This window comes from Neolamprologus multifasciatus, chromosome 6 (assembly GCF_963576455.1).
Source record: "Neolamprologus multifasciatus chromosome 6, fNeoMul1.2, whole genome shotgun sequence".
NCBI lineage: Eukaryota > Metazoa > Chordata > Actinopteri > Cichliformes > Cichlidae > Neolamprologus > Neolamprologus multifasciatus.
In genome coordinates this window covers 1,744,146-1,764,971 of record NC_140444.1, presented here as the reverse complement: position 1 = coordinate 1,764,971, position 20,826 = coordinate 1,744,146, and the positions used below count along the sequence as shown (strand labels likewise).

The window sequence follows — 20,826 nt, the reverse complement described above, 5'->3', positions numbered from 1 at the left end:
TGAAAGACAGGTTTTGTGCTGGCACTTTCACGCTGTAGGACGTAAAGGACATAAAGACAGTTTCTATCCTTGACTGCATGTTGAGTCTCATCCCATCACGCTACCTTAGACTGTTTTTAACTGCCGGTGTTACGCTTCTGCATAAACAGTTGTAAATCTGAAACCTGATTCAATCAGTTAAATTAATTCCACGATTTGAAGCTAATCTCAAATTTACTCCTGATGATGGAGGCTTCCTGCTTCGGCCCTGTCAATGGGACTGTCCTGCCTCTGTCTCCTTTTTGGCTTGTGTCCCTGTCAGCTGTGGGATCATAAGAAGCTTGGCTGTTCTGTTTTCCCCGCTGCAGCTCACAGTTAGCAGCCCGTCCTGCGGCCCTGGTAATTGGGGCTAAGAGGTTTATCTGAAGTCGGAGCTCTCAGGTCCTGAACAGATAGAGCTGACCAGGACTCGAGACTCTCCAGAGACCGTCGGTGGCTGTTTCTCATCCATGGACCTCCTCCACCTCCCCAGCCCACTGTTTTAATAAGTGTGTGCCTCTTGTTTTGACTGAGGGTCTCTGAGTATCATCTAAGAGGAACAGGAGGTCATTTTCTTTTGTCTCGTTTGGCGTTCAGCTCTGCAAATACATCTCACACAAACCCAAGTGGCCCAGCCTCACTGTGAGCTTGAGGAGCTGGGCGCTGTCAGCGTGTTGGGCTAATTTTACCCCTACCACCAGGCCAGGAGGGGCGAGGTGGGAGGGAGAGAGAGGGAGGGCACGTTAAGGATGTTATTTTAAGCAGCCGAGTCGGCGCATAGGATGGGAAGCAACCTGAGAGTTTATCAGAGGTGTGCGTTTGTCTGTATGTGGCCACTACTCCTGCTATTAAAGACATGTATTGGTATATATTAATAGTCTGTGGAGTGATACTGTACTATGGAGTGCAAGGAATGCACACACCCCAACACACACACACTTGTTTTCATATCTTAGTGAGGACATCTCATTGACATAACCCCTAACCATAACCCAACCGTAACCCAACCATAACCCAACCATAACCCAACCATAACCCAACCATAACCCAACCGTAACCCTGACAATAAAACCACATTTTGAGCCTTAAAAATTTTGGGGGGGGATTTTGGTCCCCACATAGATATGTAAACATGCTGACTGACAGGCACACACACACACAGCCTCCTTGCATTGTACACCTGTGCAGATGCAGGCGCGACCCACTACTGTTTTTAATTCCTTTAAACACACTTCCCGACACTCTGCCTCAGCATCGAGTAATTACACCTACCTCGCGCTGCATGCAGCTCATGCTAGTGAAATGAAATTGCTCTTTTTTTATCGTTATCATGTTGTCAGACCAGCTGCATATTCAGCCCTTCTTAGTGCTGTTCAGACTTGGTGAGCTGCAAACTTCATTCCCGCAGACTTTAGCAAAATTGCTAATCAGAGCAAAACTCAGCAGTGCTGATTTAAACCGCTGTCCTCTCCTCCTCCTCTTCCAGACAGCGAGATTGTTCCTGCAGACTGCCTGCGTCCACGCTCCTTCACCACGGTGCGCTCCTCCTCTCTGCGGCGCGAAGCGGACGACTCGCGCCTGTCCGTCAGCCTGTGCGACCTCAACCTGCAGCAGGAGGACGGTGGCCCAGCCCACAGCCGCTCCCACCGCCACACCCTCCACCTGGCCTCCACCTCCTCCTCCTCCAGCTGCCCCATCCCGCAGAACTCCCTCAACTCCCAGCAGTCCTCCCTCCTGCCGTCCACCCTGGAGAGCGACCTCCACTTCCACCAGCTGCGCGGCGCCCACATTAAGACGCTGGACGAGCAGACGGTGGCGCGATCCGAGCACGCGCGCGAAGAGCGCACGCTGGTCTTCACGAACCGGCCGCTGCGCATCGGCGAGACCGTGTTCATCAAAGTCACCAAGTCGAGCCCGGCGCGCTCGGGCTCTCTGTCTTACGGCGTGACGTCCTGCGACCCGGCGGTGCTGCGCCCCAGCGACTTACCCTACAACCCCGAGGCCCTGGTGGACAGGAAGGAGTTCTGGGCGGTGTGCCGCGTGCCGACGCCTCTACAGAGCAGTGACATCCTGGGCTTCTTGGTCAACCAGGAGGGGGAGGTCATCCTCAGCCACAACGGCGCCAACGTGGGCATGCAGGTGTGCGTGGACAACTCCCGCCCGCTGTGGATGTTCTTCGGCTTGCACGGTGCAGTGACACAGCTGAGGATTCTGGGTAGGTTATCATAATAACAAAGGTTAAACTACTTTTAGGCCCCTGGCATTTTGTGTGATTGCAGGTCTTTATCTTACAATATAAAGCAAATGAAAGTCACACATCAGAGGAACAAACTGCTCCATTAGAACAGATATTATTGGACTTCTCCAAAGGACTAAACAGCTGAACTGTGAGCCTTTAGTTGCCACCCGGCTTGTGACCACTTTCACTGAAAGAGGCAGAGGCCCAGGTTTGAGCGCCTCGGGCTGTTCTCCGAGTCTTGTTCCCCAGATATTGTCTCCACCCTCTCCTGATCAAAGTAAAGCTGAATTATTTATCACGCAGGTTTGCTGTCGGTCCCTGTCCTGGTTTCATTGAACAGAGCATTTGTTCAGGTGTAGAAATCAAGCTCAGCCACGGTCCCACATCAGCTGATGGCTCAGCTGATTATCCCTCTACACATCCAGTTAGCGAGACTTCAGCTGCCTACATTTGCAGCACATCTGTGAGTTGCTTTGTACTGAAGCCCACCTCACGTGTTCCCTCGTGTTTCTAGCTGCTGCTTCCCCACAAGGCAAATAATATTCTCAGAAAGTATTTAAGAGGGTCCAGAACTCTCAGAAAGGCTCCTCAGTTCCGGTCTTGCATAAGGACTGCTTCACAACACTGGTCCCTGCATCTGAAAAAGGTGACCAAGCTGGTCCTTTGTTTTTTTCAGACCCTCTAACATGTGTGTTTGCTGTGACAGGAAACAGAATGGTAAATGGCCTGTATTTATATAGCGCTTTACTAGTCCCTAAGGACCCCAAAGCACTTTACATATCCAGTCATTCACACACTGGTGATGGCAGCTACATTGTAGCCACAGCCACCCTGGGGCGCACTCACAAGCAGCGAGGCTGCCGGACACTGGCGCCACCGGGCCCTCTGACCACCACCAGTAGGCAACGGGTGAAGTGTCTCGCCCAAGGACACAACGACTGAGACTGTCCAAGCCGGGGCTCGAACCAGCAACCTTCCAATTACAAGACGAACTCCCAACTCTTGAGCCACGATCGCCCCAGAGAGTCAGAGTCAGTAAAAAACTACGTCACAGAGCACTAACAGGTAATCTCTCTGATCACCTGTCCCAAAAAACAACACCGTGCACCTTTAAACAACATCAGTGAAAGGTGTGCTGGCAGCAGAGCAGTCGAACACTGAACACGAATCAACCTTCGGTGTAGGAATCAGTCAAATATATGGAAGCTGCTGTCTGCGTTTCCTCTGCCAAATGAGAGGTTCGGCTGATTGTTGGTACTTTAACTTCCCGACGTCGTAAAATCTCGTTTCACAGGATTACAAATGTGTTTTTGTGTCTGATAACACTTCAAACTAATCTGCAGTGAAAGTGGATTTTCTGGTCTGGATTTCATTTTCCTACTGGCGCCCGTAGCAGAACGCTTTAAAACGAAGCTAATACATTATGAACGCAGCATCAAGAGCACGTGTATTTAGGACGTGTACACTCCTAATGATCTCACCATGTTCTCTTTGGAGTTTCTTTGAGTTTTTATTATTTAACAGGGGGGCAGTGTTGTTAATGAGGAGATGAGAACAGGCCAGATTTTAGCAACACAACAGACGTGCAACACAACAAAAGAAAAAGTTACAACGCTCCGAGATTTATTCCTCCGTTATACGTCAGGATGTCCAAATGTGGCGAGGCACCCCACAGTCCCCCCTAGTGGTGGCCCTGGTGCCAATCGGTCAGTTTTTATTTTTTAATTTATTATTTTAAGACATATCTGCAAGTGTCACAAGTGCTCCGCCTCCTGTATGTGGAGCAACGAGCACCTATTCTCTGTGGAAGAGTAATTGATGATGAGAATAGCCATCCCTTTAGCTCAGCGATGTGTCCGCAGGTCAAGAACTTACAGATCAATGCATTGATCTTAATTTGTCTGGGCTCCCCACTTCCTCCCTGGGGTCCAAATCTATTTGTGTTAAGTGTTGAACGCTCTGACAGTTTGGCGGCTGAGGAAAACAACTTCTCAGTCACGGTCATGACTCTTTATTCACCAGAGGGTCAAGAGTTAGCGAGAGCGCTCTATTACTCTTGTTTGTCACAATATTTACAGCAGACGTCCCATAAAGCAGGAAGAGTCTAAACACAGTCATAGGATTAGCGAGAGGAGTAGACTCTCAGAGGAGATGAAAAACAGGAAGAGGGCAAGCAAAGGTGGAAAAGTGGCCACGAGAGGCTTCGGTGTGACCGAGACGACGTGAGGTCTCAGCAGGCCGGACGCTTCGCCTGTGCGTCAGGGCACCAGAGGTTTGTTTATGGTTTGATAATGACAGGAAAGTGTGTCCACTTCACTTTGCCCTGCCAAACATATGCTGCCTGTCCTAAAGGTGTGTGTGTGTGAACGCCGTCTGCTATTAATGCAGCGGTTAAGAGGCGTAGCAGCCTAAACAGCTATGACCTTTCAGAGGTGTCACGGGTGTTTGTGTGGAGGAAGAGCATCTATAAATACCTGCTGCTTTTCTTCACCAGCAGCGGAAGAGGAAGCCGAGGTTAAAAGAAGTTAGAGGGGAATAACCTGCACTTTAACCAGCTCGTCATCAAAAGCCTCTTTGAAATCTCAGTTCTGTATGTTCGCTAATGTTGGCCTCTGTTAGCCTGACCCAGAGTAGCGGTGACCGCTACGTCGATACGAATCACAGTGAGCTTCAGTGAAGCTCTTTCCTTCCAGCTGATTGGCTGTTAGGCTCTTGTTTTTCGTTCCAAACGCATCTAAATGTCTCATTTGTATCGGCTCTTATTACACCAGGAGGTCACCGATTTCACTGTTAAATTACTTTTTGACTACGACTGTCTGCAGGCCATCTGGTTGGTCTGTGTGGACTTCCAGTAATCGTTTACTGAAAACGGAAAGCCTTGGCAGCGCATCTAAACAGGAAGCTCAGAACAATGAAAGCGGTCCAAGGCGCATCTCCTTATCGAGGCCCATCTCAGAAGTCCCGCCGAGGTGCGAATCATCTTTACTTTCCAGCTGCTTTGAATTAGGAAATGCTTCTTATCTCAAAGTTGTAACGGCCTGATTTATTGCTCTGTGTTTACTGGAGAGCAATTTAGCTCTCAGTTTAAGCTGAATTCAAACCACGCCTGCTAGAGGGAGAGACGTGTCCCAGCGGGCTCCTCGTCTTCGGGACGGCGGGATCAAACAGTCGTCGCTTCAAACAAAGCGTGAAGTAAAGGACCTTTTGTGAAAGTGACAGCTGTAGTCAAACAGGCACACGAGTATATGTGAGGTGAGCTGAGAGAGCTCAGACAGGGTAATGACACCGAGGATGAAATCAATACTGAATCAGTTCTGTTAGCCTTAACGACAGGAGGCTTTTAAAAGTTTCTCATTACAGTTTGAAGAACGCCGTGTTTAACTGTATATGTGCATCAGTGTGTGTCTCTCTTTGTCAGAAGATTTCCATATCAGTCTTGATATTTAAAGGTGCTCTGTGGAATTTCCTTAGAAACGAGGCTGTGTACGTTCAGCGCTATTCACAGAAGCCCACAGTGCACATTCTCATCGTCTTGAATGCACACTTTTCCTCACGGTTCCTCGTGCGTTGAACAGAGGTTGAATCATGCTCGAGGATTTTAAATCATGCACGTGTTCTAGCTAGCAGTTTAGCTAGCTCATGTTTCCTGACATGGCTAAATCTATGTCAAAAATCTTTATTCTATCAAAGGTATATTTGCAAATGTGCATGAAGCAGTGAGCCACTTAATGATTCAACCTCTGCTCATGCGTTGACCAGAGGCTGAGTCATCCGCAAGGATTTTAAATTGTGCACATTCACTAGCTAGCAGTTTAGCTAGCACACGTTTCATGACGTGGCTAAATCAATATCCGAATTCTGCCAAAGGTATATGTGTGCAAATGTGCATGAATCAGTGAGCCACTTAATGATTCAACCTCTGCTCATGCGTTGACCAGAGGCTGAGTCATCCGCAAGGATTTTAAATCATGCACGAGTGCTATCTAGCAGTTTAGCTAGCTCATGTTTCCTGACATGGCTAAATCTATGTCAGAAATCTTTATTCTATCAAAGGTATATTTGTGCAAATGTGCATGAATCAGTGAGCCACTTAATGATTCAACCTCTGCTCATGCGTTGACCAAAGGCTGAGTCATCCGCAAGGATTTTAAATGTGCACATTTGCTAGCTAGCAGTTTAGCTAGCACACGTTTTGTGACGTGGCTAAATCTATGTCAGAATTCTGCCAAAGGTATATTTGTGCAAATGTGCATGAATCAGTGAGCTAATTGATGAAACATTTGCTTATAGTCCTGCTAGTGGTCTTTAATAATGTGCCTTCACTCCAGCTTGCTATTTTGAGAACCAAAGTGTCAAGTCTGGGCACATGCAGTGTGTTATAGTTGTCTAAATGGTGTACGGTAGCAAATATTTTTTTACTATTGAAATTTATGCACTACACAAGTATGCTAGTGTCGACATGCTAGTTGCCAGCACTGAGACACAATCTTGGAATGCTGAATTAAAACAAAGTTAAGTCAATTTTGTCAGGCTCACAGGCTCAAATTCAATTCAATTTTATTTATATGGCCAATTCACAGCAACAGTCACCTCTAGGTCTTTTATATTGAAAGGTAAAGACCATATAGAAAGACAGAGAAAACCCCACAATCAGACCACCGCCTCATGAGCAAGCAGTTGGTGACAGTGGGACAAAAAAACTCCCTTTTAACAGGAAGAAACCTTGGGCAGAACCAGGCTCAGGGTTGGGCTGATGGGAGAAAATGAGTCTCGAATGTGTGCACACACAAACATGATTGTTGTGTTAGAACAATTTACGTCCACATTAGTATTTCCAGATTGTTCCAGAATCTTCATCCTGTTTTGACTGAACACGAACATCTGACCGAATTATTATTTCACGGTTGAAGTGTCATGAAATAAACACGAGTTCTGTTTAATGACCACAGCTGTGATGTAATTAGATATAAACGCTTATGTGCAGAGTCACGGAAAAACCTATTACCCGCAGTCAGGCGCTGTTTCGGTTCCAACTAATAGACGAGAAAATGGTTATCACAAATTCATCTTAATCAGTCTCAACATTATTTTGATCCATGCTAGCGTTTAACATTGTTGACGTCAGAGAACTTTACCTGCACGCAGAAACTGACGCTACCTTATCTGGTTTCCTCATGTTTTGCAAAAGCTACTTGGATGATTTAGCCGTGCAGCTGATTTTGAAAACCCCGTGTTTGTCATTTTCCGGTGAGAAAAATGTGGTTTTGCTCTGAATCGAGGGCTGACAGGGAGAGAAATGCCTGTCGAGACATTAAACACTAAATCAAAGCAGTTCACTGAGCAATGACCGACTTCCATGTTGGTGCTTTACTCTCTACTTAACCGTCTGGGTTTGCAAAGACACACCATCAGGTTGACTTGATACTCAGTATTTTTCTGTCCAATCACTTATTAGTGTGTTTCCACAAAAAAGAGCTGAAAACTTGAGCAGCTGACAGCTGAGACGGGCGGCGAGGGGACCTTGTGCCTCGTGGCGTGGAAATGGGACACCCATCCAGTGACCCACTTCGCATGTATTATAGATTCCATTAAAATGTCAACGCGCTCGCGCTCAACTGAAGCGTCTCACCGCCCACATCCTCGCAGCTGCCACGCTCCCCTTCTCCTCCTCTTCTCGTCTTCTGTCGGCCCAGCTGCTCCTTCCCTTACTTTCAGATCTTTGTCGCTTCTTCTCCTCACTTTTTAAAGTGGGCAGAGTGTGACACTAACACAGAAAGAGTGATATGCTCTTTATGTTATAGATAAATACTCATTTGTTTGTGTTTATTAACATAGAGACTTGAAATATAAATGTTCTTTAAAGGAAACCGTGCAGAGGAGTTTCCTGCAGTGGCCTCAGACTCTCCTCAGGCTGCAGGTACGATTACCCATCAGCCAAAGGTTAAGCAGCCCGTTAGACTCGAATCCTCCCTGTAAAGCACGTTCACTGAGAATGCACATGCATACTTAAGATGAACATTTCTGTCAGCTCCTCTGGATTTTGACAGCTGGACAGTCTGAAGATTGTGTTTACAGAGATTTCAGCGATAAGATGGAGCTATGAGAGGGAGGCGGACAGACTTTTAACAAGATTTGATTTATTTCACACTCCTGGAAAACGGCAGCGGCCGTTCTTCACACCTCGGCGTCTCACATTTGTTCCTAATGTTCTTTGTTTTTATTATTCATTCGTGCTGCTCTGACAGAACTTTTGCAGAGAAATTCAAACTCCAAACCGAGCTGCTCCTAATGACCATCTTTAATACCTGGAGTGTTTTCTAAGATTTATTTTAGACCTGCATCTAATCATGCACACAGATACATGCATTCATATATATGCATGGCTGCTCACACACTCCACTCTGTGCTTGATGTGGAGATAAACAACTGCAGGATGTACGACTGTGTCGTCCCTCCTAAAGAGCTCCTTTGTCTCTTAAGATAATATCTCCACCACAGATAGAAAGAGACTATTAACATTTCATGCAGCGGGTTAAGCCGTGACCTTAAACTGGTATCTACGGAGCTGCTCTCCTCTCATCTGATCCAAACACTAAAAACCATCTGAGCCTAAGTGAGCATTTCTCTCGATAGCACCTCAGAACAAGAGCTCCTCTGCAATTAAATGAAGGCCCACCCATTTTGAAGTGCTCTGTGAGGACAGCGTTTAGCAGAGGAAACGTTCGTGTAAACTGTTTCTCTCTGCTCCGCTCTTTCTCTTGATTGCTTTTTTCTGTCTATAAACATGCCTGCAGATTTTAACTCGTTCCCTCCCTTCAGAGGGAACTTAAGCCCTAAACATTCGCCCTCCTCTGCAGGCCTCATCCCTCCCCTCGCACGCCCTGCGTGCCTCCCGTGCTTTGACAGCGAGGGGATCTGTCCGCAGATGCTCCGATATGAGCTAAAGACGGACGGTTGATTGATTGGATGTAGACGGCAGCAGAGACGTGGCCACAGAAAGCCGGCCCGCCTCTCGCAGCTGTTCGCGCCGGACGCTTTAATCTAGCGGCGAGCATGCAGGATCAGGGCTGGGCACCGCAGATCCTGCCTCAGCTACCCTGGGTGGGAGTTGCCCGCCTGCCAGAGGGATTAACAGGGAGAGAGGGAGGATTCGGCCCCGCAGAGGAACCGCTCGTGCCGCAGGGTGATCAAATAATCCGATGAAGAACGTGATGAGTGCAGGAGCACCTGAGCGGCGTGAGGGTTTGATTCTGAGGTCTGGACACATTTTACATTCCAGTACGTTATAGCTGCTCATCCTGTTCATGTGAAGGTCAAACAGCGCCCTGCTGCGTGCGTGCACGTCTCATGCTTCTTAAAATGATTTCATCATAACATGCATAACCTTCTCCCCCATGTTGGACCCAGTATAACCACCATAAACAGCTTAGATGAGTATAACAGCCCATGGAGCAGCAGGAAGGCTTGACCTGCATTTTTAAAGAAGAAGCCTTTAATAAAGATTTGTCCCACTGACTAAAGACAGATGAACATTGCTACCTCGAGGTCACCCAGTTTGGCACTGGGCTGTCACCAATTGTTTTGTTTTTTAAAGAATAGAAGTGACTCAGATGGCGCTGAATAGTGCCGGCTCAGCAACATCCACCCATGCTAACAGTCAGGCTCCTAACGCTTGTTTTATGGCACCATGGTTGTGTTTACATGCGTATTAGCCTGCACAGGGTGCTTTTCAATCTATGCAAACATCCTGTGCAAACCTCCAAATATCTGATAGTGGGTAGCTCGAATACACACAGGTGAAACGGCTGGAAAACGTAGTGACAAACAAAGTTCACCAGGAACGGAAGAAGCACTAAATCTCAATAAATACGCTACGGAGAGCTCTGCAGGTGGCTGCAGGGGACACTTTCACTGTTTTCAGCTCTTGGTTTCTAGCAGAGGCTCAGCTCAGCTGTACCACATATTTGAACACTGCCTCCATCTGGTGGCGCATGCTCCCTGCAGGTGATCGGGCTGTCCACCGCTCCCTACACTCACTACATTTGTCATTTAACAAAAAAAAGGAGTGGACGAGTGTCTCAGGCTGTAAATGTCTTTATTTCTGCTGCACAGTTGGATAGTTTAACTCACTGCTGGAGCCTCCAGTGGCAAAGTTTAGGAACTGCAGTTTTTGGTCCCAGAAGAGTGAAGGAGGAATCTGCACAATGTCTTGTGCAGCTTTTGTGTTGAGCCTGTACACGAATCGAGCATTCTGCTAAGATGAGGAGTGTGACCACTGCCCGAGGCCTCCCCTTAGAAACAAATGTGTTCACTCAAGCTGCTAAATATGGTCTGCTACAGTATGCACTGTACATACAGTACAAAAACACTCATGCAAATTCCACAGGGCACCGGGGCAACGGCTGCTATGCAAACAGAAGAGAGTCCTTGTGTAAACCCAACCCTGCCAAAGTCACCTCAGACAGATCGTCCTGCAGACACGTGCAGCACAGTCATTCCTTCTACCTGATGCAGAAGGAACCACGGCTGCAAGAAGATCAAACATATCAAACGGGTTTCAGGAGGACACATCTCATATTTGAGCTAAAAATCTTTTCTTGTAACTCGTAAAATATTCTTTCTATGAAGGTTAAATTTAGCACGGCTTCATTAAAAACGCTAAAATGATTGTACATAAACAGCTGGTTGTTGGGGGCGACATTCTGATGATTGGCTCCAAAGTGAAGTAGGTCTGCGTGTGACGGCGTGTCGGGGCATCGGTTGGATTGATCAGGCCGCCGGTGCAGATGGCAGCAGAGCGATGCCCGCTGGGACGTGCGTTAGTGGCGGGCTGTCATCGTGATGTTTGCTCAGCGCTGACGGTGCCACAACAGATGACTCTGGTTTCACTTTTTTCTGTCTGCTGTCCAGGAGAACACCGTGAACCGTGAGACTCACTGCAGTGGAGTGATGCTTAAAACAAAGACGTGCTGAAACGCTGTAGTTACATATCTTTGCACACAGCAGCTGATTTGTGATGCGGTTGTTAGCATGCTATATTCTGACAGTAAGCTTCAGACGAGGTCATTAAAGTAATCTGCATTTACGTTGAAGCAGCAAAGCATTTGATGGGAATTCTTTGAGGGCGATTACTCATTTGCATCATAATTTGCACTCTTTAGTGTCATTGCATTTCTTGTGACGCTGCACTATTAGTTATTTTAAACGACAAAGGAACCCACATGAATTCTCTTCAGTGACAAATGACTCTGTTTCCTGTCCAAGGAAACAGCGCTGCGGTGCTTTGTCTTGTTTTTGAACAGATGCCCAAAGACCCCAAAAGTGTTTCAGTGGTCGTTCTCGGGTCTCTCCAACTTTTTATTAGTTTAAGTTATTAAAAAACTCCCAGTGCACTCAGAAAGGAATCAGATCGACTCAGATCTCAGTTTGGACGTTGAGCTCAGCATCAAGAAAGTAATGCAAACCATACAGCAACATATTAATGACTAACCTTGAGTTGTGGATGAATCATTCCAAACTTTTGGTCCGTTTTCAGTTCTATTATCTTTATCCTGAATGCCAAGCATCAGGAAACGAAGCACCACTTATGACCAGGCCAATGCCGTCCCTAAAGTGAAGCATGGCGGTGGCAGCATCATGCTGTGGGAATGTTTCTCAGTAGCTGGGACGGCAGTCGGGCGCAAAGGAAAGACGAATGCAGAGACATCCTTGATGGTAACCTGCTTCAGGCATGCTACGACCTTGACGAACAACCCTTAATTTGCCCAGACTTGTACCCGACTGAATATCTGTGCAGGGATCTAAAAACAGCTGCGCAGAGATGCTCAACATCCAACCTGATGGAGTTGAGAGGTTCTACAATGAAGCCGCCCAAAAATTGGTTAGCCTAGCTCATAGCATGATGCTCACCTGAGGCTGTAATTTTGGGAAAATGCAGTAACGTGGAAAGAGTGAAGTCCTGTGAATATTTATGAATGCACTGAATTTACTGCAGAGTAAAATAACGATCAGACCATCGGGCTGATGTGGCTAAGAGGCTGCAGTCCGGTCTCCTTAGCTAGCTGCTAGCATCACATGTGCTCTTTTTTGAATGAAAGTAACGTCTAAACAGCCAAAATAAGGAGCTAAAATCAGTTTAAAGAGACAGGCCGGTGTCTGGATTTTCTGTGGATGTAAGAGGCTGGAGTCTGGTCTCCTTAGCTAGCTGCTAGCATCACCTGTGCTCTTTTTTGAATGAAAGTAACGTCTAAACAGCCAAAATAAGGAGCTAAAATCAGTTTAAAGAGACAGGCCGGTGTCTGGATTTTCTGTGGATGTAAGAGGCTGCAGTCCGGTCTCCTTAGCTAGCTGCTAGCATCACCTGTGCTCTTTTTTGAATGAAAGTAACGTCTAAACAGCCAAAATAAGGAGCTAAAATCAGTTTAAAGAGACAGGCCGGTGTCTGGATTTTCTGTGGATGTAAGAGGCTGGAGTCCGGACTCCTTAGCTAGCTGCTAGCATCACCTGTGCTCTTTTTTGAATGAAAGTAACGTCTAAACAGCCAAAATAAGGAGCTAAAATCAGTTTAAAGAGACAGGCCGGTGTCTGGATTTTCTGTGGATGTAAGAGGCTGGAGTCCGGACTCCTTAGCTAGCTGCTAGCATCACCTGTGCTCTTTTTTGAATGAAAGTAACGTCTAAAGAGCCAAAATAAGGAGCTAAAATCAGTTTAAAGAGACAGGCCGGTGTCTGGATTTTCTGTGGATGTAGGAGGCGTCCACACAGATTTTACTGGAACATGTAGCACAACTTCAAGCACCTCATCTGTCCATCCGTGAGTCACCGGCATTCCGAAATGTGTTCCCTAACCTTGCACCAGGAATTTCCACTTGTTTCCTTCAGCCAGGATGCAGATACAGGAAGATGCCTGCTATTTTTTCAGAACTCATTTTCTCAAGAGGAAACGACGGAGCGTCTCTTTTCTTCGACGATGAATATGTTTGTACTTTTAAAATGCAAATTGGAGTCGTCTCTCTGTGCGTTCGAGCGCTGCCCGTTTAGTGGGAAAGAAGCTCATCCTGCTCTCATTGTCTGCACTCCTGTAGATGAAGATGAAACAAAAGCAAAACACAGAAAGGTAGAAATGAAGCGCGGTCGTGCATGAGAAGATAATTTGATGTAGTTCTTTTATCTCTGGTGCAAAAATCTGCTTTTGTTTTGAGTTATTTGATGTGCAGTGAACTAATCCAGTCTTTCTGACGTCTGGGCTGCTTTTTCTTCCTGTGTTTACATCACTGCTGGTGTCAGACAGCAGCATCGTGTTGAAAAGACAAATTCTAGTGTTTTTGCTGTAACTGGCTGCTAAAGTCACTCATCCAACACCCTGGCTGTATTTTCTCCGACCAGGCTCCACGCATCTCGGGGATCCGCGGGCCACGTCGAATCCCAGCTCACCCTCCTCCTCTCCGCACACCCCCAGCGCTCTGGGAAGTGGCATCTCTGATCCAGTCCTGAACGGAGGTCTGTGCTCAGCCGCTTACTGCAGCTCAGCAGGGGGTACGTATACCCAGACAGGAAACTGCAACTGTAGAAGTAGACAATCAATCACCCCTCAGGGGACTCTGGGGAAGCCATTATAGGGTAGTGAGCAGATGTCATCCTGCAGTAGTTTGGAACAATGGCCAGCACTTCATGCTGCTGCTGCTGCTGCAGCTGGAAGTAGGCAAATGTTTTCGGCACGTGTTCTTATGTCACGTAACTCTGTTTATGTAAATGGGACAGATGCAGTGTGTTCCTGTACCCACGGGGGGGGGGGGGGGGGGGGGGGGGGGGGGGTCGTTTTTAAAAATCTTTTAGCTTCATACTCAAAGTCAGAAGCTGCAAAGGTTTTTATGTAGAGCATCTTTAGGAAGTGGTGACTGGCACACCACTGGGGAGGATTTTGAGACAACAATTTAGCCTCTGTGATCCATAAATCTTAGATCAACCAAAATTCAGCGAGTGCAAACTTTTTGGAAGTTAAGGTCAAAAGCCAGGAGGTTAAAGCACTAACTAAAGTAAAGCCACACACAGCAGTGAATGAGTCTGGCATAAAGACAGAACTGCAAAGTTCATCGTAGACTTGAACAAACGCGTCTCTAACTGCTAATCCCAACATAACCAGCAGCTTCTCTCAGTTTCACCCCATTAACCCTTTAAAGCCGGTCAGAGCAGCACGCTCTGTTTTGCATAACTATTTTTAAATCCCGGTAGCTCTGCAACCACGTGAGCTAGCGCAATAATTTTTTTTGCATATGAAACCGGAGGAGTTGTACTTACATCTTATGCCATCAGCTTGTCCTCGGTCACGGTTTCCTTCCACATATAGCTTTGCAAAAACTGCATAAAAAGCACTTGCAGGAACAAAAACATAATATTCCAGAAACACGCTTTGCTGATCCGATCAGCTGTTCATAACACTTCCTACGTTGAATTAGACGTCAGCGCGAACTTTGGCATGTCCGCCATGACCTGCCCGAAACCGAAGTGGTTTCATTTTCATTTTCGCGGAAATGTAGTTTTTTACCATCAGGGCCTCATGAGCCTATACTGGTGTTTTTAAAAGTTATCTTTGACTTTATGACTTTCTGTGTTGTTTCTGGGATGCTTAGGACTCATATTGCACTGCTGGAAATAGTTTATTTTGATGCACATGCTGCTTTTTTGCAAATTTGCATCATAATATTTATTTTCGTTTTTCCTGCAGTATATAAAAATTGGTGTATTTCAAAAATAAAACTATGGAGACACTCAAAATAAATTTCCTGTGGTGGGAAACTATTTTGTGCAACTTTTTTGTATTTACAGTTTTGAGGGATAAGCCTCTTAAATTTCTCTAACTAGAAATATATGTTAAAAAACAAAAACATTTTCAATTTTTTTGTAGTTTATTGCACTTTTTTGCAATTTATGTAATTTCTATGCACTTAATGCAGACATATTATTAAAATTTAGGCTGTAATGGTTGTATTGATGTATAGCAACTTGAAATGCTCCCAAAAATGGCTCCACAGCATGTAAACATATAATATAAGCTCTGGCAGACTTGGTTCTATGGTAGGTCTTAAAGGGTTAATCAGTTCGATTATCGGTTCATATTGTGAGCCAACAATCATACGACCGCCTGTGAGCAATTGCTTTGGCGACAGTAGGAAGGAAAACTGAGACAGAAGCAGGCTCGGGGAGGGGCGGGGCCATCTTCCGCGACCGGTTGCGGCGAGGGGATAAAAGACATGCTGTGATTGTGTATAAACACACAGTGTAGTTTCCCTGTATGACATCAGGTTATTTGATGCGTTGGGGTATCGAACACCTGTTTAGCATCGTCTTTGTGTCTTTGCAACAGGAACAACTCCGAATTCTCCGGCCAGCCTCCCCAAGTCACCCACGTTCCCGTCCGGCCGCGGGCCGTGGTCCGACGAGTGCTCCATCTGCTACGAGAACACCGTGGACACGGTCATCTACGCCTGTGGCCACATGTGCTTGTGCTACACCTGCGGCCTCAAACTCAAGAAGATGTCCAACGCCTGCTGCCCCATCTGCAGGAGGCAGATCAAAGACATTATCAAGACCTATCGCAGCACGTAAGGGAACAGGGGCGACAGGACGACCTCAGCAAAACCCAGGCTTACAAAAAGAAAGGTTTAGGTTCAGGGAACATGAACTCTGGTACTCTGATTTGGTATTTTCATACAAATATTGGTGGCTGGTTTTCTCACGTGACCTTTTCCAGAGTTAACGCCACTTCACTGGGAAGGTCTCTCTGTCTTTAGAGTCGCAGCCTCCGACAGGAAGTTCGTCCAAACTCTATTCTTGCCAGAAGTGTTTGCTTTCTCCGGGGCTCGTGGAAGACTTTGAAAGAAGAGGGAAAAACCAAACCGGCTTCAAAATTCTTTGATTTGTTGAACCGCGTCGTAAGATTTAGGAACTATCGCCCATTTGCGCCAAAGCAGATGAGTCCCTTTGGGTCTGAATGTCTCAATAGATCTTTTCGAGGATGACCGAAGCTCTGAAATATGCCGTCGACGCGATTTACGACTTAAACGGTCTCGGAAAAAGCACAGGCGCTGCAGGTGATCATCTCAGTATGTCACAACTTGTGTCTGTGTGTTACTGAGACCTGGAAGCTCAGTCTGCAGCACGGTGCTGAAGCGATGGACGTCTGTTAGTGTTGTGGTGATTATCAGTGAGTGACGTGTCGAGCGACGCGAGGCGGTGCTGAGTATTTTAAGTAGGATTGTAAGACCTCTTGTACTCGTATAATCTAATGTACCTTTCTGGTAGTTTTACTGCAAACGTTGGTGGTAGCTATATTGTTGTTCTAGCTAGCTGCTTGCTCTGCAATGTGGTTTGTTGCACTGAAATCTGCATCATCCTCTCAGAAAAGCCCCAAAACTCACCGAGAGGACCAAGACACTCATTGGCTGAAACGATCTACAAGCCATAGACTGTATATAAAAGATGGACGTAGCCAGGTTACTGTGTGAAATTCAGTTTTGAAGCCTCAGCGTTAGCGTTTTTAGCTTTAACTTTAAAAATTGAGCAGAGTACACGCACTAAATCACTGATTATTTGTCAATCATGAATTGGACCCGCCCTCATTTATAGTATGCTGTTTTGTTTTAGCCCATATGGTGCCTTTTGCACCGAGAACATAAATTCATCAGGGTTTTAATCTGCCGCCCTGTTGTGCCAGGTTTAAATCGCTTCTGCAGTGGCTTTACTTTAACACCTGCACGCTACATGCATCTTTTTATATACAGTCTATGCTGCCAACCTGCCTCCAGCAGACTCGGCAGCTCTGAATTCTTGAAAGGAAACAGGAAGTGGGAAATAAACAGCAATTTGGATACTCCTCAGGGCCTCCCTCCCAAACTGTACCTATATAACCTTCCTAATACACTGTGAGTGCTCACGACAAATTGACAAGTCCTCACAAACAGCTCCCATAACACCACGTAAAAAAAAAAAAAAAAAAATCAAAGGATTGTTGCCATGGTTTCCTGCCTTATCTCACAGAAGGTTCGTTCGTAGACGGACCGCGTTCTGTGCTTCCCCCAAACCCCCGACGATTTACCAAATAATGCCGTTGTGTGGCACAAACTGCCACAAAATGTTCACTCAGAGGAGAAAAAGCACTCGAACTATTTTTCTAATAATGCACAAACATTTCCAGTATTTGATTATTAAAATGTATACTACGCTTTGTGACACCAGCAGCAGAGACATTCTACAGAAATCTCTTCAGGGGAAAAGAAAAAGCTCCGATTTTAAGTATTTGTATCATTTCTGTCCCCTAACTTGAGTATAAAACGTCTCCAGATTTCACAGATGAGCTTTTTCCTCGCAGGAAGCTGAGAGGCTGTTTTTAGATTTTGTAGATAATCAACAAACGGGGCTCCGACCGATGCTGCTACGGTGACGTTGCACACGTCCTTCCTCCCACGTCCGTTTGATTACGCTACTGCTTGAAGTGTTAATTCACATTTGAATGTTAACTTATGTATTTAGAGATTTTTATTGATGTGCTTGAATTTGGGGTAAAAACCAACAAAAAAAACCTTTTATGTTCTTTTAAAGTTCGTTTGGATCGATAATCACGCGTTTTCTTTTTTCTTCACCTCGTTTTATCCAAAACTGCGAGAATCTAAATTTGTGTCGGGTCGTGAGCAGGTCGAGTTAGTCGCACCTCGCAGCAGAGATGTTACGCAATCAAACCGACCGCCGTGAGGTGCGACACGCCAGCTCCCTGATCGTCACGTGTTCTTTTGGGTAATTTCTCTTCCTGTGCGCGCGCCCACGACCCAACAGCCCGTCTGTATCTTTAGCTCGTTCGCGCTGTTTGGTCTCAAAGCCATCGCCGTGGTGATGATGATGATGATGTCACTTTATAAAGCTACTGATTGTAATCTTGTCTGTCTGAGATTCAGCCGTGGCATTTTTTTCTTTGTGCAGAGACTTTGACCAAATCCAGAAATGATCACTGATCTATTTTTTTAAGATATAAATCTATAGATGCAACCCCCCCCCCCCCCCCCCCCCCACCCCATTAAATTCATTGATTTGTATTTGATTTTTGGACCACATTGATAAACGCCACAAAAGATTTTCTTCTATAAATAGTTTTTTGAGCACCTTTAATTTAATATTTTGTTTTTTTCCACCCCCCCTCACCCCCCACAGGATGTCCCTGCTCCTCTAATGTATTATTTATTGGTCCAGCACCGACGCGTGGACGTTTCCTGCTTTCTCTCGTGTTTGCTGCCTCCTCTGTGTCCGCGGCGCATTTTCTTTCTGTAAATCTTTTTATCATGCATGAGTTTTCCGTTCACCCAGCGTGAACATCGGGACCAACAGCAGATGAGCATCGGAGTGGAGCGCCGTCAGTGTTCGTGTAGACTGGAACCAGTGGCTAGAAAAACGCTATGGCGCTCAGTTCGGCTGTTACTGTGACGGCAGCTGAAAGTGCAAACCTGTGTTTTCTTTTTTCCTTTTGATTTGAAGCTACAAGTGTTCATTTGTGAGCTCTGTCCAGTGTGAGTCGGACGATTGTGGTTAATAAACTTTCCAGATGTGTTTGAGCAGAAATTCGTCTCATCTTTATTTGCTCCAGAAATCATGTGACGTGATTTTTCTTACACGAAGAGACAAAATCAGAGTGTGTGAGGTCCTTCGACTTGAAGCTGAAACCATTTAGCATTTTAAGATCTTTACACACAGCTGAGCAAACCAGTGTTAATAAATATGCAATGGATAATAAGCTTGCAAACAATGACACGTGTAATCGTGAAGCTTTTAAAGCAGGAAAAGTGTTCCCGTTTACAAAGCCAGCAAGAAGCATCAGCTGGTTCTTGGCTGCCAAATGCTTCTCTCAGTACGAGTCAGAATATTGGAAACGATTAATTCTGCATATATATTAAAAATGTTTTGGTGTCGAAACTGAAATGGTCCTTTATGGAAATGCAATATAAGAAGAACATATTTTTGGAGGTAACTAATAAGTTGTGTACGGAGCCCCGTACACAAAAGTTTTGCGAGATCCCGCAAAAGTTTTAGCCGCATTCTTTCCATTAGCTCGAAGCTAACGGGAGGTCGAGACCTACTACAGCCGGGAGGAACACCGCTTTCCCGGCACATCGTGCCTCAACCTCCCGGTTGGCTTCGAGCCAGCGTCCGAAGAATGCGGCTAAAACGTTTGCGAGATCTCGCAAAAGTTTTGCGAGATCCCGAGTTTGTTTTGCGAGATCTCGCAAAACGTCCGTCTTAATTTTTTTTTCTCCCATGTCCCCTGCGGGGCTCCGTAGTTGTGTGTGTGCTAAAGCTACACTGATCTTTGGCTAACGTGCTAGCAAACAGTAAAACTTTGCAAATTCAATTTTATTGATACAGAGGAAGCATTTTGGCGACAGTGGGAAGGAAATAGGAAGAAATGTCCGGAAGAACCAGGCTCAGGGAGGGGCGGGGCCATCTGCTGCGACTGGTGCAGAGAGGTCATAGTGAGTGAAGAAGAGAGGGGCCTGAAAACTGAAGGCTCTGCCTCCCATTCTACTTTTAAATACTCTAGGAACAACAAGTAGGCCTGCAGAGCGAGAGCGAAGTGCTCTAATAGGGTGATATGGTACTACAAGCTCATTAAGATAAGATGGGGCCTGATTATTTAACACTGTGATTATTTTGCCAAATAAGGTGGATTTTGCATGCTAAGCATTAAAAGTGTAGTTGAAATGAAAACGTGGAGATGATCTGGTTTACTTTAGCCAACAGCCTCAGCAGTTTTTATCAACATCTGGGGATAAAACCTGTGTCAACATGCCGAAGCTACAGATTAAAAGCGCGCTCGTGCTCTGTGAGCTGCATTACTACAGCACTGATGACAACTCTGTTTAGGCCCTTTTAATCATCTGTTTTAACCAGCAGTCCTTTGTAGTTCTTTTGCAGTCAAATAATAAGAAAGTAGGAATAAGGAAACTCGAGTATTACTACAGCTCTATATGTGCCGGAGGATGCTACGGGTCCAACGCTCCAGAGAAAGTTGGAGGTAACGCCGGACTTTCTAAGTGGAGTTTTAGTAGTGTTTGTGAACACTTGACCTTTGACACATCCTGCCTCATGGCTTGGCCTCGGGCACAGATGTTGGCGCTGTGTTCCCCTCGGCTCTCGGAGGGCTAAGCCGGTTACCGGCCCGGCGCTCTGTGGATTCCTCGGCCTCTGCCTCAGGGACCAGCTGCTGGGGAGCTTCACGGCGACAAGCTGGGGATTCAGATCTACTTTAAAACTCGAGTTGTTGGTGCACTTCCACCAAAGCGACTGCACTATAAATTCATGAAGCACCTCATCCAGATGTATTGCTCAGAGCTGCCAGATAGCATCTGTCTGCATCCGATTCGCAGACATCTCCGTATAATAGAAGAAGTGAGTCGGGAATATAAAGATGAGTAATAACGTCATGAAAAGAATAAACCAGACGAGTGCTTTTAATACTGATCATTGTTCAATGGAGCATTCATACCTCTGTCAGAGATCATCGTCTGTCAATGTTAACATCCAGCATTA

At 46.0% G+C, this 20,826-nt stretch overlaps 1 protein-coding gene and 1 long non-coding RNA gene across 4 annotated transcripts in view; both read left to right on the top strand.

The window, feature by feature from the left end:
- neurl1aa (neuralized E3 ubiquitin protein ligase 1Aa) overlaps window positions 1–18,861 on the top strand; it is an 81,259-nt gene extending 62,398 nt beyond the window's left edge. For all 3 annotated transcript variants that reach the window (XM_085162040.1, XM_085162041.1, XM_085162042.1), the window contains exons 4-6: window positions 1,505–2,233; window positions 13,642–13,791; window positions 15,620–18,861. In XM_085162040.1, coding sequence (XP_085018166.1) covers window positions 1,505–2,233; window positions 13,642–13,791; window positions 15,620–15,861 — 1,121 coding nt within the window. In that variant the 3' untranslated portion in view covers window positions 15,862–18,861. The remainder of the gene's footprint in view (window positions 1–1,504; window positions 2,234–13,641; window positions 13,792–15,619) is intronic.
- Window positions 2,240–6,157, top strand: LOC146516118 (uncharacterized). Its single transcript, XR_014874442.1, has 2 exons — window positions 2,240–4,257; window positions 4,289–6,157. It is a non-coding gene; the product is annotated as an uncharacterized LOC146516118 (long non-coding RNA).
- Window positions 18,862–20,826: the final 1,965 nt, after the last annotated feature.